We start from the raw sequence: 19,759 nt of genomic DNA on the forward strand, positions 1-19,759 counted from the left end.
AAAAAAAAACAAAAACCCAAAATCAATAAAACCAGGAGCTGGTTCTTTGACAAAATCAACAAGATAGATAAACCCTTAGCCAGACTAACCAGAGGACACATAGATGGTATCCAAATTAACAAAATTAGAAATAAAAATGGAGGTATAACAACAGAAACTGAGTAAATTAAAAAAAATCATCAGATCCTAGCACAAAAGCCTGTAGTCACCGGGCGGTGGTGGCACACACCTTTAATCACATGCCTTTAATCCCAGCACTTGGGAGGCAGAGGCAGGCGGATTTCTGAGTTCCAGGCCAGCCTGGTCTACAAAGTGAGTTCCAGGACAGTCAGAGCTACACAGAGAAACCCTGTCTCAAAAAACAACCAACCAACCAAACAAACAAAAAAAGCCTATAGAAAAAAAAAAACCCTGGAAAATCAGTATGATATGGACAACTTACTAGACAGATACCAGGTACCAAATTAAATCAGCTTCAGATAAACCATCTAAACAGTCCTATAACCCCTAAAGAAATAGAAATAGTCATTAAATGTCTCCCAACCAAAAAAGTACAGGACCAGATGAGTTTAGTGCAGAATTTTATTAGACTGTCAATGAAGACTTAATACCAATAGTCTTCAAATTATTCTACAATATAGAAACAGAAGAAACAATACCCAATTCATTGTATGAAGCCACAATTTTGTGAATACCAAAACCACACAAAGAACCAACAAAGAAAGAGAATTTCAGACCAATTTCCCATTTGAATATCGACGCAAAAATACTCAATAAAATTCTCACAAACCGAATCCAAGAATATATCAAAATGATTATCCCAGGGATGCAGAGATAGTTCAATATAGGGAAATCCATCAATGTAATCAACTACATAAACAAACTCAAAGGAAAAAAAAAACCTCATGATCATTTCATTAGATGCTGAGAAAGCATTTGAAAAAATTCAATATTCTTTCACGTTAAAGTCTTGGAAAGATGAGGAATTCAAGGTCTATAGTTAAATACAGCAAAAGCAATATATAGCAAACAAGTAGCCAACATCAAACTAAATGGAGAAAAACTTGAAACAATTCCTCTTAAATCAGGGACTAGACAAGGCTGCCCACCCTCTCCCTATCTATTCAATATAGCACTTGAAGTTCTAGCTAGAGCAATTAGATAAAAAGGAAGTCAAAGGGTTATATATTCAAACGGAAAAAGTCAAAATATCACTATTTGCAGATGATATGATAGTATACTTAAGTGACTACCAAAATTATACCAGAGAACTCCTAAACCTGATACAAACTTCAACAAAATAGCTGGATAATAAACTTAACTCAAACAAATCAATGGCCTTCCTCTATTCAAAGGATAAACAGACTGAGAAAGAAATTAGGGAAACAACACCCTTCACAATAGTCACAAATAATATAAAATACCTTGGTGTGACCCTAAGCAAACAAGTGAAAGATCTGTACTACAAGACTTCAAGTCTTTGAAGAAAGAAATCAAAGAAGACCTCAGAAGATGGAAAGATCTCCCATGCTTGTGGATTGGCAGGATTAATATAAAAGTTGCTCCAACATGTACTATGGATACATGGTCCACTATGTTCATGGCAGCCTTATTTATAATAGTCAGAAGCTAGAAACAACCAGATGTCCCTCAACAGAGGAATGGATACAGAAAATGTGGTACATTTACACAATGGAGTACTACTCAGCTATTAAAAACAATGGCTTCATGAAATTTGCAGGCAAATGGATGGATCTAGAAAATATCATCCTGAGTGAGGCAAAACAGTCACAAAAGAATACTCATGATATGCACTCACTGACAAGTGGATATTAGCCCAAAAGTTTGACATATCCAAGATAACATTTACAGACCATATGAATCTCGAGAAGAAGGAAGACCAAAGTGTGAACACTTCAGTGCTTCTTAGAAGGGGGAACAAATTACTTAGAAGGAGGAAATATGGAGACAAAGTAAAGAGCAGAAACAGAAGGAAAGGCCAGCCAGAGACTGCCCCACCTGGGGATCCATCCCATATACAGTTGTCAAACCCAGATATTATTGCAGATGCTGGGAAGTGCTTGCTGACATGAGTCTGAAATGGCTGTTTCCTGAGAGGCTCTGCCAGATATTAAAAAAATACAGAGGTAGATGCTTGCAGCCAACCATTGTACTGAATATGGGGTCCTCAATGGAGGAGTTGGAGAAGGGACTGAAGGAGCTCAGGGGGTTTGTAGCCCAATGGGGGAGAGCAACAGTGTCAACTGGCCAGAACCCCGGAGCTCCCCTCGACTGGATCACCAACCAAAGAGTACACATGGAGGGACCCATGGCTCTGGTTGCATATGTGGCAGAGGATGGCCCTGTTGGACATCAGTGGAAGGAGTGGTCCTTGGGCCTGAGGGTATTTGATGCCCCAGTGTAGGGGAATGCCAGGGCAGGAAGGCAGGACTGGGTGGGTGAGTGATGTAGTACACTCATAGAGACAGGAGGAGGGTCAATGGGATAGGGGCTTATGGAGGGGTTACCTGGAAAGGGGATAACATTTTAAATGTAAATAATGAGAATATCTAATAAAAGAAAAAAAATAAAAGAAAACTCTAAAAGAAAAAAAAAAGGTGCACTTGACAATTGAACTTCATATAAATCAAAACAATGGTGACTGAAAGAAGTGTTCTTTTCAGGATACATTTCAGAGTCAATTCCGTGTGGACTTGAGCCTTCTATTTGCTTACTCTAATTTTGTGAGCTGCAACAAAAATCTACTTGAGAGTGAGCAGTGATGTCTGAAGTTGGACAATATTAAGTAGTACATGACTGCCGTGGCTATAGAGAGAGAATAACTTGGCTGAAACTTTATGAAATTTTCAATAATGATTCAAGACAATTATTCTAGTTTACTATGTTTTTCATATCTCATTTAAGTTTGAAAATTGCAATTTAAAAAGCTATCAACTTAGAGCCAACCAAAGAGCTCACCAGAAGAACTGATAAAGAAATGTGGGCTTGTACACAGAGAAAATTTTCAGACACAAAGAAGAATGAAGCTAAGATGTCAGTGAGAAAATAGAAAGACAGTAAGTGAATCAAGCCAGTGCAAGAAAGACAAATGTATGTTTCCATGATTCTCAGCATCTAGGTTTTTTATAGTGATATATAAATCCTATATATACATATGAAGTTAAAGTTGAATTGCGATTATCTGGGAACAAAGAAGACAATGGGAGAGGGGAGGGATGTGAAGTAGGAGGGATGGGAATGGGTGACATGTTCAGTGTACAGTGAAAAAAAATGATTCAGCTTTCACTGTTAGTACATGCTTCCATGTTTCTTACCAGTTTTGTAGCCCCTTGGGCAAGCTCTTTGGCTTCTCTGGCCACTTTCTCAGCTTCATCAATATAGTCTTTAATATTACTGTAAGCTCTGAAGGCTGCCGTGGCATTGAAAGAGATGTTCTTAGCTTCATCCAGGATTCTGTCAGATTAAATCGAGAAAAGAACGTTAGAGGAATTAACACTCAAATAAAGAACAGTCAAGTCATAAATCCAGCTTCAAAGGGCTTATGGCCAATATAACGAGAATAATTCCGAACCCTAGTGAGGTGTCTACTGATTGTATTGAACTGTATGTTTTCCATTGAAACTTATATTCCTCAAGGCATGCTGTGAAGTATAGCCAACATGTCTTTAAATTTTTTTTTACATCTATTTAGTTTCTCTTTCTTCTTCTCATCCTCCTCCTTCTCTCTTCATGCATGTGTGTGTGTGTGTATACAAACACAGACATGCACATGTGCACAGCTTGATAGAGTCAGTTATCTCCTACCTTGTGGGTTTTATGGACTGAACTCATATTATTAGAGATTGAATTCAGGCTCGGTGGCAAGCATCTTCCGGCACCAAGCCACCTTCGTAGCCCCCACCAATATATCTTAAATATCTTGATAGCCTGTAAAAGCCCATGTAATCATGTGACCAAGCAAGTGTGTGCAGGACAACAGTACTTCCTGTTACTTGTGAGCACTTGTATCCCATTAATCATATGAATTTTACAATGTCTTCTCAGAGTAGGCAGACTTCCCAGAAAGCATAAAGAGATCACAGAAAAAAATCAAATCATGACTAACACATCCCTCATGGAATATTTGGAACCTGGGTCTGCTGATTACTGACCACTGGTTCATCTATTACTCTTTGCTCTAGATTGGGAAATGTTTGTAGAAAAGAAAACCTAATTGTGCCTGGGTTGCCAAGTTTTCAAACAGTAATTCTTTCTTTCTACATCAATGATTATCAAAGATGAGAACACAGACTTGCATGTAATGCATATTAAATAGATTTATTTTGGAAAATTATTCCTAGGATGAATAGTTTTTGTGGTTTTGTTTTTGCTTTTGTTGTGTTTGTCTTGCTGTTGTTGCTGTTTTTGTTGTTGTTGTTGTTTTTGTTTGTTTTGTTTTTTGTGCCAGTCACAAAAGCATAAAACAGTGGTTCTCAGTCTATGGGTCATGACCCTTTTGGGCAGGGGTGTCAAATAGTCCTTTCTCAGGAGTCACATGGAAGAAGATAAATCCTGCATTCCAGATATTTATACTATGGTTTGTAAGAGTAGCAAAATTATAGTTATGAAGTAGCAATGAAGTAATTTTATGGTCAGTGGTCACCACAATATGGGTCACAGCATTGGGAAGGTTGAGAACCCCCTAAACTGGGGGAAGTGAATCATAGCTAGAACATTGTTTAATGAACAACCCTGTTCTCCAGCTTCCTTTCTCTGACCCAAGGGGGTAATCCCAACTATAGTGAACTGTTATTTACTTCATTTCTTTTTTTTTTTTTTTTTGATGGGGTTTCTTATAGCCCAGGTTGGCTGTGGCTGTAAGTACTCTGTAGTTGAGGCTGATCTTGAACTTGTGTCTCCCTGTGATCATTTTCCAAGTGCACAGGTGTGCACCGTCAGCTCTAAATAGTCATTTCAGATAAGTGTATGTAGTTTCTTACTGGAGCAATGAGACTGAAAGGGTATGCATAAGGCTATACAGTCAGAGGCACTTTTAAACAATGAAACGATTAGGTTCTGTTAGAAATATAAAATTAAAATTTGCAGCAGAATGAGTTGGTGTATTATTTAAAATGATAATAGGACAACCCCTGTGCTTTCTAATAGAGAAAAGAACACAGTGTTCTATGGGTAGCCTGAGGCTGTGTTCATTTCCTAGCAGGCATAGTTGAGTTCACTTTTAACTAGGACTTGTGATGATTTTTCAGAGTTCTTTGCCTATATTCTCCTAATTAGGATCTTCCACAGAAAAGCCATGCGGCTCTTTTGTTCATAATTACAGAAATCAAGACTTGAAAGTGATTTTCCACCCTTTCTGCTTGTCTAAGCTTTTGGATGAGTGTCAAGCTAGGCAGACATTTCCAACAACAAATGCCATACCCATCAAGCACAGCAGACGAGTCATTCAGCTGAGCAGCGTGGCTCTCAGCCTGGAACACCTTCTCAGCAAGCCTTCTGTCCTTTATTTCCTGGGCGAGGTCATCTATTTTGTCACTCAGCTCCTCAGACATTGGTGGCAACTTAGTTTTAATGTCATCGACATACTGATATGGAGAGAGAAGAGAGAGCATCAAGAGCAATCCAGGGTCCTTAAACTTGTTAATTTCTCTAGGAAATACATTCACATATGGCTAGAGTTTTGCCTTTAGAAAACTTTCTTTTTTTTTTTTTTTTTTTTTTTTTTTTTTTGGTTTTTCGAGACAGGGTTTCTCTGTATAGCCCTGGCTGACCTGGAACTCACTTTGTAGACCAGACTGGCCTCAAACTCAGAAATCCACCTGCCTCTGCCTCCCAAGTGCTGGGATTAAAGGCGTGTGCCACCACGCCCGGGTCTTTAGAAAACTTTTAATCTACCAGCAAAGACAATAGAGAATAAAAGCTGTTATTTACTAGAAAAACAGAATTGCATGGAGCTAAATTACACTGAAATGTCTATTATTTTTTGTAAGGTTACTTCAAATAGCAATGAATGAAGAAGTGATGATCATTAGGACCTTTTAGATTATTTGTGTCCCTATTCTTGCACATCACCATGCATGAGACACAACATCAAAGGTTTATTTACAGATTTTTATTTCTCTTTTAACTACTGTTAAAGGAGGTAATGACAGATGGTGAGAATTAAGCTAGGAACAAAGAATGACCTGGTCACCACAGTAAAAAAACAAAAAACAAAAAACAAAAAACAAAACAAAAACAAAAAAACCAACCAACCAAACAAAAAAAAACCCCAAGTATCCCAAAGGCCAGTTCTAGTAAGAGAACTGTTGCCAATAGATAGGTATGTCCACAACATTAACTTCAATAATATATGCTCACACAAAAACAAATCAAGGCTCTTGTTTCTGTTGTTGAGTTTGTTGCCAGCATATGAGGGAACTCTGTCATTATCTTCTTTCTCTTAATTCCGACCCGATTGAATACTTACATCTATGACTGAGTTGATTTCGCCTAAGAGTCGATTGGCTTCATCAAGGATGTCATTGCCCTCCTTTAAAGTGTTCTCTATTTGCCGTTTGCTACCTTCAAGAGCCTCCTTCTTTGTCTGTGGAATGTGAAGAAAAAGATTACAACAGTGTCTGGGTAAAATCCTTCTCTACTGTGTATTCTTATTTCTTCTGAGCTGTCTGAACAAATGGCTCACAAACACAGTATATGATACTGACAGTTCAGCTAGACAACAATCTAATTTACCTGGTCAACTCTTAAAAATTCTTCAATATAGAGCACATGTAGGTCATTTTCCTTCCCATTTGAGAGAGTCATCCAGGCAAAGAAAAGCAACGTGATAGTTGCTACAGAATTAAAAGAACTGCTAAAGCAAAGTGGGATATCCATCTTCAGGACAATGCTTGTGTAGGATGTGTGCTATTGTCATCTAATGTGCCAGAATAAACTAGAAGTATATTTGGAGTATATAGAAATAGCTATGTTGTGAGCATAAACATTCTTTAGGGAGGCAGAAATGTAGGCTTCAAAAGGTAGGATTTTTAGGGGAATTTAGAGAAAACACTTTTCAAGGAGGAGGAGGAGGTAGTGAAGGAAGATAATAAATTATCACCTGAAAGAAGGAACCTAGTGGACTATTTCATAAGGTGGGAACAGAATAACTTCTCTGTGGAACTTACAGCTTGTCTCAAAGCTATGTGAAACTCATTTCTAGCCTAGATGAGGAAAATCGTCACTGCCAGCGCCTTCGTATGGAGTTTACCTTTGCCTATTATTTTGTTTTTACTTCAAAATCATTCATATCCTTCCAATCCTCCTTATCCCTACATGTTGATGGAAACAATTACAGTGTTGGTTTCTGGCCTTTATCTGTTCTTCGAATGAATACTAATAATAGTTTATATTCACGAGGTTTTCCAAGATGTGCAGAGCAGACTGTAAGTCTTTGCCCTTTGATTCCATGGGTTTCATGTTCATCAATGAAATGCGCAGGAGTCAGAGTCAGCACAGTGCTGTGGTCTTAGCACTTGTGTTTCCAAGTGCTCACAAGTCCAGGTTCAATACTTCAATGTGTGAGGCTATGCCAGTGCCTGGCAAATACAGAAGTGGATGCTCACAGTCATCTATTGGATGGAACACAGGTCCCCTAATGGAGGAGCTAGAGAAAGTATCCAAGGAGCTGAAGGGGTGTGCAAGCCTATATAGGTGGAACAACAATATGAACTAACCAGTAGCCCCAGAGCTTGTGTCTCTAGCTGCATATGTAGCCCAAGATGGCCTAGTTGGCCATCATTGGAAAGAGAGGCCCCTTGGTCTTGCAAACTTTATATGCTCCAGTACAGGGGAATGCCAGGGCCAAGAAGTGGGAGTGGGTGGGTAGGGAAGCAGGGGTGGGGGAGGAGAGTATAGGGGACTTTTGGGAAAGCATTTGAAACGTAAATGAAGAAAATATCTAATAAAAATTTGAAAGAAAGTGGATAAAAATACTTCAATGTGTTAATATTTGGAGGTAAGTCCTTTGGGAGGTGATGAGAGCCTGCAATAAAAACCTCATAAATGTGGCCAGTGCCCCTATGAAAGAGACAAGGCAAAGAGATAAGTTTGTGAGCCAGCAAACATGCCTTTACCAGTCATCAATTCTCTAGCACCTTGATATTGGATTGTCTACTCTCTGTCCCCCTAGACTGTATGCTATACATTTATTTCAATTTTAAGCTAGAGAGCCCTGGTGATTTTTCTGATAGCAGCCAGACTGGAGTAAGACATTAACTTGCCTACTCAAGGAACCATAGACAGCATAGTGTAGTTGAAAGTTGGACTGAAGGGATTCCTCAGCAATTAAGAGCATTTATTGGTCTTGCAGATGACTCCATTTCCATTTCCAGCAACAGCATGGTGGCTTGAAACCATCCGAAACTACAATTCCATGATATCTAATACCTCTTATGACCTCCCTGGGCTCAGGAATGTATGTGGTACACATACATATATGCAAATACATACATACACACATATAAAATAAACACAAATTTTAAAGTGTAACTCTGATATACCTAACAGGTTGGGCTGTGACAGGACTGTGTCGTTGATTACAGAAACCATGGTTCTTAATTGCCCGGGGTGAGTGCTAAGTTCATATCTTATTTTCCTAATCTTACCGCCTACCCCTTTACCATGCTCCCACTATACCTGCCTTTTCAGTTCCCTCTGCCACATGTTCCTCAGCTCGTTGGCTCTGTTCCTCTATATGCTCACGGCCAGTTTCCTGCCTATCTACCTGAAACAACACCTATGTTCATCCCAACCATGATGCACATATTAGGTAATACAGCTGAACACCAGCAACAGCGTACGTGAAATAAATCCCAGCTACAGACTTCTGGGCAAGCAATCTGGCCTTTTCCAAATTGCAGTTTCTCACTACTCAAAGGGAGGGTCATGAGCAGCAGCCTTGGCCTCAACAAGAAGTTTGTTTGGAATGCATCATCTCTTTTTTTTGTTTGTTTGGTTTTTTTTTTGTTTTTTGTTTTGTTTTGTTTTGTTTTGTTTTTGTTTTTCGAGACAGGGTTTCTCTGTATAGCCCTGGCTGTCCTGGAACTCACTTTGTAGACCAGGCTGGCCTCGAACTCAGGAATCCACCCGCCTCTGCTGGGATTAGAGGCGTGGGCCACCAGAGGTACTAAGAATCAACATTGTAACAAGAACTTGGGCTTCTGTGAAATCAGATAGAAAAGACTTGGCTTTTAACTGCCCCCGGGCACATGGAAATCCTGTGTGATTGTTAACCACTATGTTGATGATTTTGTTCTTAGTTTTCTCTTATCTGAATTATTGTGTGTGTGTGTGTGTGTGTGTGTGTCAATGTGTGTTAAGTGTATGAGAGTGTTGTGATTATATATGTATCTGTGTATGAGTATGTGAGTAAACATGTGACTGTGAGTATGTGTGTGAGTGTATGTGAGTGGTGTGAATATGTATGTGTGGGAACAGTATGAATATGTATGTAGTTGTGTATAGGTGTGTAAAAATGTGAGTGTATTATGATTGTGTCTGAGGGTAAGTGGAGTGAAGATGTATGTGAGTGGGTCTGAGTTTTGTAAATATGTATGTAGGTGTAAGAGTGTAAATGTGTGAGTGTGTGGTGTGAATATGTGTGTATATGTGTGAGTGTATGAGTGTATGTGTGTAAGTGTGTGAAAGTATGAGTGTATGTGTGATTGTGTGTGTATGAGTATATATGAGTGTTGTGAATATGTATGTGAGTGTGTGTGAATGTGTGTGTATGTGTGTATGTGTGAGTATGAGAGTGTGAGTGTGTCAATGAAACATCTTAATAGAGATTGCAATGAAACAGTGTGAGTGTTTGCTCTTATGTGTGTTGTATCTATGTACATATCTATGTGGGTAAGGGCATATCTGCAAGTAGATGTGTATATACACATGTACTTGTGCATGTGTTGGCAACAAATGTCCTCCTGAGACTCTCTCCATTTTATGTTTGACACAGGGTCCGTCACTGTAAGCTCTAGCACAGAGAACTCAAGGATGCATCTTGCTGACTACCTGAGGTGATGCAGGGATCTGCCTGTCTCTGCACCCAGTCTCTGGAGCTATAGGCACAGGCTGCTATATAAAAGATCTAAACTCAGCTCCTTGGGCTTATGTTGGAGGCACTTTGTCAATTCTAAGTCCCATTCTAAGTGATTTTGAATTTTATTCTATTACCCAATAGAATATTGGGTATATTTCACCAAACATAAAAATGCAAATGGCTGCTACTTTTTTATATAGATTGGTATATCTTTATAGTTTTAATGGGGGGGATTGTTCTAAAAAATACAGGTTAGTTAATGGACTGTGTACATAGTAATGGATAACACATAGAACATATCATGAAAAATCTTAATAGAGATTGCAGCTTATGCATATACCATAAACTATGAAAGTATACATTATCTCACATATCCAGGCTTCCAAGCATTTCATATCCTTTCTTCCTTCCTTTCTTCCTTCCTTCCCTCCTTCCTTTCTTTCTTTCTTTCTTTCTTTCTTTCTTTCTTTCTTTCTTTCCTTTCTTTCTTTGAAACTTTGTATATCAGTAAGCTTTCAAACTTTCTTTTTTTTCCATCTTTTGAAATGTATTATATGGAATTACATATACATATGGCTTTCATGACAAAAACTAACACCAGATAACAGACACCCTAAGGCAGAGCAAGAGTTGTTCATTTTTGTTCTTTGCTACTCTTTGGTGGCAAGAGAGTCCTGCCTACTCCTCTCTAGCATTAGTTAGAGGGTAGATAATCTCTCCTCACAAAACAGTCCATGTATTTGATCTATTCCAGGAAGAAGTAAGTAGAAAAGAAAAACAGGGAGGAAAGAACAAAATAATGAAAGAAATAAAGAAAAGGAAAGAAGGAGTATTCTTTTTCTTGGAGAGGAAATAGTTTATTTCATTTTATATGTACATTATGAATGGTAGTCAGGACAGGAAATAAAACACTAACTTGAAGGCAGGCAGTGAAAAAGAGGTTATGAGGAATAGAATTAATATCTTGTGCAGCCTGATTTCTTATTCCAGCTGTTCAGGGACGGCACTTGCAATAGTAAATCATCAGTCAAGAAAACACTCAATGATCTTTTGCCTACTACACAATCTGATGGAAACATTTTCTTAACTGAAGTTTCATTTTTCAGTTTGACTCCTGTTAGACTATATTTGATAAAAACCAAAAAAAGAACAAAAGAAAAAGAGAAAGAACAAAAGAAAGAAAGAAAGAAAGAACAAAAGGAAGAAAGAAAGAAAGAACAAAAAACAAAAGAAAGAAAGGAAAGAAAAAAAAAAGATTTTCTCAAAGAACACGCTCCTTGTTTTGTTGATTTTTTTGTATAGTTCTTTTTGTTTCTACTTGGTTGATTTCCACCTCAAGTTTGAATATTTCCTACCATCTATTCCTCTTGGGTGTATTTGCTTCTTTTTGCTCTACAGCTTCCAGGTGTGCTGTTAAACTGCTAGTGTATGCGCTCTCCAGGTTCTTTCTTGAGGCACTCAGAACTATGAGTTTTTCTCTTAGCACTGCTTTCATTGTGTCCCATACGTTTAGGTATGTTGTGCCTTCGTTTTCATTAAATTCTAAAGTGTTTAATTTCTTTCTATATTTCTTCCTTGATGAAGTTATCATTGAGTAGGGTGTTATTCAACTTCCATGTGTGTGTGGGCTTTCTTTGTTATTTAAGACCAGCCTTAGTCCATGGTTATTTGATAGAATGCATAGGATTATTTTAATCTTCCTGTATCTGTTGGGGTTTGTTTTGTGACCAATTATATGGTCAATTTTGGAGAAGGTATCATGAGGTACTATGAAGAAGGTATATTCTTTTGTTTTAGGATGAAATGTACTATAGATATCTGTTAAATCCATTTGGTCCATAACTTCTGTTAGTTTCACTGTGTCTCTGTTTAGTTTGTTTCCATGATCTGTCCATTGCTGAGAGTGGGGTGTTGAAGTCTCCCACTGTTATTGTGTGTGGTGCAATGTGTGCTTTGAGCTTTAGTAGTTTTTTTATGAATGTGGTTGCCCTTGCATATGGAGCATAGATGTTCAGAATTGAGAGTTCATCTTGGTAGTTTTTCCCTTTGATGAGTATGAAGTGTCCTTACGTTTTTGATAATTTTTGGTTGACACTTGATTTTCTTCGATATTAGAATGGCTATGCCAGCTTGTTTCTTGGGACCATTTGCTTGGAAAATTGTTTTCCAGTCCTTTACTCTGAGGTAGTGTCTGTCTTTGACACTGAGATGCATTTCCTGTATGCAGAAAAACACTGGGTCCTGGTTACATATCCAGTCTGTTAGTCTATGTCTTTTGGGGGGGGGCAGGTTGAGTCCATTGGTATTGAGATATTAAGGAAAAGTGATTGTTACTTCCCATTATTTTTGTTGTTAGAGGTGGAATTATGTTTGTATGGCTATCTTCTTTTGGGTTTGTTGAAAGATTACTTTCTTGTTTTTTCTAGGGTGTAGTTTCCCTCCTTGTGTTAGGATTTTCCATCTATTATTCTTTGTAGTGTTGGATTTGTGGAAAGATATAGTGTTAATTTGCTTTTGTCATGAAATATCTTGGTTTCTCCATCTATGGTAGTTGAGAGTTTTGCTGGGGATAGCCTGGGGTGGCATTTGTGTCCTCTTAGGGTCTGTATGACATCTTCCTAGGATCTTCTAGCTTTCATAGCCTCTGGTTGAGAAGTCTGATAGGTCTGCCTTTATATGTTACTTGACCATTTTTCCTTACTGCTTTTAATATTCTTTGTTTTGTGCATTTGGTGGTTTTACTAATATGTGATGGGAGGAATTTCTTTTCTGGTCTAGTCTATTTGTAGTTCTCTAGGATTCTTCCATATTTATGGACATCTCTTCTTTAGGTTAGGCAAATTTTCTTCTAAAATTTTGTTGAAGATACTTACTGGCCCTTTAAGTTGGGAATCTTAGCTCTCTTATATACCTATTATCCTTAGGTTTGGTCTTCTCATTGTGTCATGAATTTCCTGGGTGGTTTGGGTCAGGAGTTTTTTGCATTTTGTGTTTTCTTTGACTGTTGTGTCAATGTTTTCTATGGTATCTTCTGCACCTGAGATTCTCTCTTCTATCTCTTGCATTCTGTTGGTGATGCTTGCATCTATGACTCCTGATCTCTTTCCTAAGTTTTCTATCTCTAGGGTTGTCTCCTTTTGTGATATCTTTATTGATTCTATTTCCATTTTTAGTTCCTGGATGGTTTTGTTCCTTTATCTGTTTGGTTGTGATTTCCTGTAATTCTTTAGGGAATTTTTGTGTTTCCACTTTAAGGGCTTCTATCTGTTTACCTGTGCTCTTCTGTATTTCTTTAAGGGAGTTATTTATGTCCTTCATAAAGTCCTCTATCATCCTCATGAGATGTGACTTTAAATCAGAGTCTTGCTTGCGTCTGGTGTGCTTGGGTATCCAGGGCTTGCTTTGTTGGGAGAACTGGGTTCTACAGATGCCAAGTAGCCTTGGTTTCTGTTGCTTATATTATTGCCCTTCCCTCTTGCCATCTTGATATCTCTGCTGTTAGCTGGAGCCTGTGTTTAGTACTCCTGGAAGACCAGCTCTCTCCTGGTGGTATTTGGAGAGCTGTGGCACAGCTTCAACTCCAGGAGCAGATGGAAACCGGAAGGATCCTGTCCCAGGCTGCTCCTTGGTTCCTGTGTCCAGAGGTCTCAAGATTGGTCCCTCAGAGCAGAAGTGGTGGTGTTATCTATGCTCACAAGTGTGCCTGCACTCCTGCAAGTCCAGCTTTTTCCTGGCAGTATTTGTGTATGGAGCACTGTGGCATAGGATCAGCTCTGGGTGCATGAGTACATTCTTTCAACAAACTCAAAATTCTAATTGGTATCATGAATACATTCTTAAGGACAGTGTGGATTCTACAGAGACAGTCTTCTCTATTGCTGTCTCTCTAGTACCTCTGAGAACTTCCTCAATGAATGGTTTTGAATGAGTAATGAAAAGGAAGTTGTGTTTTCATGCAGCTGATGAGATACTCTGAAAGTTCCAGTGGAGTATTTGGTGTGTCCATGACTCTTCTTTGACAACAAATGCAGAAGAAGTTTCAGTGTCCCTGATTTCTGACCACATCTTTGCTTCCAAGAGTCTGAAATTCTTTACATAATAGCCATTCAGACCTTCACTCATGTATAAATTTATATAATGGTATATTGTACACAGAAGCTCAAAAGTGCTGTTTTGATTGTGGCTTCTTTGTATTAATGCACTAAAGCCATTTAAAATAATACACCAGATGGAGTAAGAGCTATTTCCATGAATGTGTTAAGCAAAGAGCTAAGCTTATTTTTCAATAAACTGGAGACTATGTGTTTATAGTTTTAACTGGGTCGATTTAGAAAGCCAACTTCAATATTAGGTCACTGTGTTCTTTATCACACTAAAGCAAATGATGATCTAGACAGTAAAGAACTTTTAAAGGGACCTAATTTTTCAGACTAGATGATATAGTCTATCTTTGAAACAAGGAGGTATGGAGATTTGGACTTAAGGAGAAATCAGGGAAAATGTTGATCTCTCTTTGCTTTATGCCTTTCTTCTTATTGATTTATGAAAATATGTTGTTGTGTTAGTGCTGAACACCATTTGGGATACTGGGGATAAAATTAGAATAAATGTAAACTTCTCATGACTCCTCTGGAACATTATTATGGTATGGATCTTAAATGTGCAGCAAAGGCCACATGTACGACTAATGCACAAAAGTGAAACATTTAGCAGATGAGTTCCCCCTTCTCTCTTCCCTCTTTCTTCTTCCTTCCTTCCTGGCCATCATATGATTACCATCTTTTCTCTAGTGTGATTTCCCTGCCATGTTGCTCTGCCCTGCCATAGACTACATATAGTGAAGCAAGTGGCCATGGACCAAGACCACTGTCAGTAGGAAACTAAATAAACTTTTCCTCATCAATTTTTTATTTTGTATTTGTTCTGTTGCAGCAATTGAGAGATACCTAATACAGGAGGGAGAATGCACAGTAGTAAATAAGTGTGTCATCTTAGGTCATCATGAGATTAGTGTTATAAAGATAAATAAAATGGAATGGATAAAGATTGATGGAAGTTACAGAATACCCAAAACAGAGAATTCAGAATGTCTAAGAGACCAAAGAGGAAGGCTCATATATAGAGATAAATAGAGATAGAATGCTTTAAAATTAAGCCAGCAATGCAAAAGAACTCATGAAGTCATACTCCTAAGGAGTTACTGGCAACCACTGGCTGCTGTGAGAGGGAAAAAATCAGTTTTCTTTAGGAATGAAGCCCCTGGTAGGTTACCATAGCTCCAGGTGATGACCCCAGAACAATGGATATATTTAAAGTGGAAATTTCTGGTTTCTTTGGAGACTTGGGTAGATTATAAATTATGTTTTGTTGGGACAGACAGGTGAAAGAACATTTTACTGAAGTAGACCCAGGTGAAAGGATGTTTTGCTATATCAAATGAGTGAAAGGATGCATGATATTTAGAAGAAATATAAATATGACTCCACAGACAGTGAGAGCTCAAACACTGATTTGCCTTGCTCCAGCTCGCTAGTCTTCACTGAAGACATGAATGAAGTAGTTCACCTTACATTGCATTGCTGAGATTTGCTTGTGGTGACTTCATAAACAGAAAGTTGCCAAAGGTTCCTGTAACTTCTTGCAGCTTCCGCAGACTCAAGCCAGTTGTCTAGCCTCACGGTTTCAATTGGATTGAACTGCCCTTATTGATTTGTGGTGTCTGCCAAGTGGACTGAACTGCAGCTGCTAATTCATGTTTGGTGTTTGCTAATAGACTGGACTAAGAAAAACCAAGATTGGAATTGCCACAAAGAACTATTTCTAAACAGATCCACTCCCCCCATATTTTATTAACTTTTCTTTTCTACTACCTCTGGTGGGCAGTGGGCTAGAGAGGAGGTTGAACCTTATTAAAGTGGGCTGTGGAAAATATAGGCCTATATATATTTGTAGCTCTAAATGGACACAGTCAGTTAAAACAAAACAAAAAAACAGACACACGAAGTTGGGATGGAAAAGTAGGCATGAATGGGAGAGAACTGGATGATGAATTTGACCAAACATATTACAGGCATACTTGAAACAATAAAACAATAAAAAGTATGCCATGAGCATAATAGTTAATTCATTTTTTCAGATATCAAGGTTGATTATACTTCCATCTTTGCCTTCTAATTGATTAGATTAATCCATTCAGAGACTTGCTAGATAAATGCTGCCGTTCCCTCCTGCTGCTCTTTACCATAGCTTACAGATCGGCAAACACCATGTCCTTATGTGCCTTTATGTTTTTGTTCAGGCCTTCTCTTCTTCAGTCATGTAGGCAAAGTACTCAAAGTGCATCCTGTGCTTCCTGAATTGCTTATACGATGTCTTTCTGCTCATCAGTACCCATTCTCTACCCTCATTCCTGTCCACTCCTTCAAATGTCTTTCTAACTCAACTACGACCAGTACTTGGTGTGCAAAATCTTCTATCATCTCATTCCAGGAGACATTTATGAAGGTTATGAGTGAGCTGGCCCGCACTACCTGACATTTCTCACAATCACCTTATACCTTCACAGTATCATATTTGAGTGCATATTGTTCTTTCGTTTCCTTAAATTTTTCACAATGTTTGATGTAACTAAATGTGAGATTATTCTTACAAATTTTTGACCCTCCTAACCAATATAAATTACAATATTAAGAATAGGAAACAATAAACTATCTAGATTTTTTCATATTATAAGTTTGATGCAGCCAGTAATTATTCACAGTCAACCCAAACTGAGTGGGTTACCAACAACAGGTAGATAAACATTTAAATGTTATATCCATGAACTTTCTTGGCCTAAAATCACATTATTTAATAATACACAGCTGAATTTTCAGTTTACACATGTGCTCTTAACAAACACTGCAACATGTAATTTTAATATATGACTCTGCATTTTGGTTGCTTCCTATAGTGTTTAAGCTACAAACAAAACTCTTTAGTCACATAAGCCAACATTCTTGTAATGCAAAGTTTGGGGTCTGCTTATTCCAGCTGGCTAAGTCACCAGCCATCCATATGTACTCTATTCCAATTGTACCAACCATGAATTCTCTATCAGATGTTATCTCCTTTATTTCTTTTCATGCCATGCTTCCAAAGTGTTCCCCACCCCTGCTTCTATTGAGTGGCAATCATATAACAAATGTCAGACTCTCTATGAAGGTGCAGAAGCTTCCCCTAGCCACTTTTATTACTTCTGTGATAATTACTTACGTGTACAGAGTGGTTTGTTTGTTTGCCTGTGTTTACCTCCAAGTAGACTCAGGTTATTAAAACCACCAGTTTTATATCAGTATTTCTTAGACTTAAGGTTGTATCTGAATGACTGAAGAATTTGTTTTGTTTTGTCTGTCTGTCTTGATAGGGTCTTAATATGCATTATCCAGTATAGTTTGGAACTTATCCTCTGCTTCTGCCACTCAGGTTCAGAAATCACCGGTGTGTGCCTCCACTCCCAGATTTAGAGGATATTTTTAAAAACAAGGCTACTAGCTGACCACCTTAAAAAAATAAATAACTATCCATTTGATCTGGATCTTAATATCACTTTAATGGATGTTTAAAGCCACATCGTTATTAAACCCACTATGTATAATATACAAAGCCACTGTTTTCAAATCTGTGTGGCTAGTAAATGAATCCAAGGAATCTTAGGCTATGGCTACCTGGTAACATCCTAGAAAAGCCTGTGCATATTCTACAGTGGAGTCCAAAGACTATGTATATACTCTGTATAGTGAACACTTTTGTTATACAGTGTGTGCGTGTGTGTGTGTGTCTGTGTGTGTATGAGTTTGTGTTTATGTGTGTGTCTTTTTGTATGTATGTATGCATACGTATGTAAATATGCATGGAAAGGTCAAAGGGCATAGAGTCAGTCCTCTACTTCTACCACAAGAGCTCTAGAAATTAAACTCAGTTTATCAGGCTTGGGTATAAGGGCTCTTTCCCACTGACCAATCTCAAATGGCCCAAGGTAACAATTTTTAAAGGCTAGTCTAGCATCAATCTTAGTAGCCCTGCCAGCCTAAATTACACATAATTTATTTGTGATAATTTACATGATTTACTTCTTTTATCCAGCAAGTATTTAAATAAGCCTTTAGTTAAGCACAGCATCTGAGATAAAAATACTAAAATGAGGACTTGGAACTCCAGGGCTGACTACATAGGGTCCAAGCCTCTCCCATAGTGTCTGAGAAGTACAGTTCTGGATTTTACTCATCGCTGATATGAGGAGCAGCTGACATTCCCACTCAGCGGGCCACTATAACTCCTCTCAAAATAATTCCCAATTACCTAGTCTGCTTTCCACACAGGGAATTATAATTTCTTAAACTGTTGCCATAAAGTGGAGAGCTAATTCTGTATATGTTACTGCACTGGGGTATCACAGGTCTGAGAGTGTCATGACACAGCCTGTGGTAGCACAGCCTTCGCACTTCCTGCCTCTCCAGACAGTGTTTTCTCTTGACTATAGCTAGTGTGTCAGTGGTCCCAGATTGGTTAAGATTGGTTATGACTTAGAGAGAAAGCCCTCTACCTCAGCTTTCTACCACTGTGATAAGGCTAAATCCCAGATCAGAGAATGTCTTCTCCAATTTCCTCTTAATTGATTGTCCTTAGACCTAAATGAAAACAGATCAAATAAAAGAGCAAAAACTAAAATGTGTGGTTATTTAGTTCTCTGTAAGTGACATTCAAAAAACATTTAGAGAACTTGTGCAATTCTGGGCTATTGAATTATTGTGAAATTCTACATTAGTAGATCTGTGAGTTTCCACAGAAGTCAACAGAAAGAGGTGGGCTGTAGATGGAGAGGAAGGTGTTTAAATGCCAAATACAATTGTGTACACTAAATACAGTTTCAGAGAACCTAAGCATTAACTATGTTATGATCATGGAACAGACTGAAAACAATAAGAGAGAGGAGAAAGAAATGGAGGGGGAAAGGAGGGAGGAAGAGATGGAGGAAGGAAAGGAGGGAGAGAGGGAGGGAGAGGTGGTGAGAATAACCTATTTTTATTTTAAGCTCAGCAGCACTCTGAGAAATTGTGACTGCTCTCTGTGAAGAAAAGAAGAGGAAATAAACCAGACTTGGCCACATTTGTCCTTTTGAAAATGTCTCATCCATAAACTCCTTCCAGAGAAGAAGGTAAGGAAGGTCCCCTAGGTCCGGTCTCTCTGGGTTCTCATAACGTCATCTTCCTTATATGCAAAGGGAACTGCACTGGTTCCTGGCAACCAGGTCTCTGTACTCAGCTTGTGGAATCGGAAAGTAAATCACAAAACTGTATGGCACTGGGATTGAGTCATCCTTTGTGCAAGTTCCGTTATAATGACTCACTGTAGACTGGGGAATGGATTGACCCCATCTGGGTTTCTAGGTGGCACTGACATGAGATTCCCCATCTCTCAGAGATGAGCTTTTTCCATGCCAGTTGTTAAAAGAAACTTTCCATACTCTGAGTGATCTACGTGTAATTGACTCAGTAGGAGATGGCCATTAAGGACACATAGACACATGGAAAGACAGACAGATAGGCAGGCAGGCAGGCAGACACACAGACACATACACACACACACACACACACACACACACACACACACACACACAGA

At 38.4% G+C, this 19,759-nt stretch overlaps 1 protein-coding gene across 3 annotated transcripts in view; it reads right to left on the minus strand.

Annotated features, from left to right (window-relative positions):
- Positions 1 to 19,759, minus strand: part of Lama2 (laminin subunit alpha 2) — a 601,578-nt gene that overhangs the window by 112,989 nt on the left and 468,830 nt on the right. For all 3 annotated transcript variants that reach the window (XM_021173596.2, XM_029482896.1, XM_029482895.1), the window contains 3 exons: positions 6,488 to 6,604; positions 5,440 to 5,603; positions 3,336 to 3,474 (listed from right to left, as the gene is read on the minus strand). In XM_021173596.2, coding sequence (XP_021029255.1) covers positions 3,336 to 3,474; positions 5,440 to 5,603; positions 6,488 to 6,604 — 420 coding nt within the window. The remainder of the gene's footprint in view (positions 1 to 3,335; positions 3,475 to 5,439; positions 5,604 to 6,487; positions 6,605 to 19,759) is intronic.

The sequence above is a fragment of the Mus caroli genome, chromosome 10 (assembly GCF_900094665.2).
Source record: "Mus caroli chromosome 10, CAROLI_EIJ_v1.1, whole genome shotgun sequence".
Classification (NCBI taxonomy): domain Eukaryota; kingdom Metazoa; phylum Chordata; class Mammalia; order Rodentia; family Muridae; genus Mus; species Mus caroli.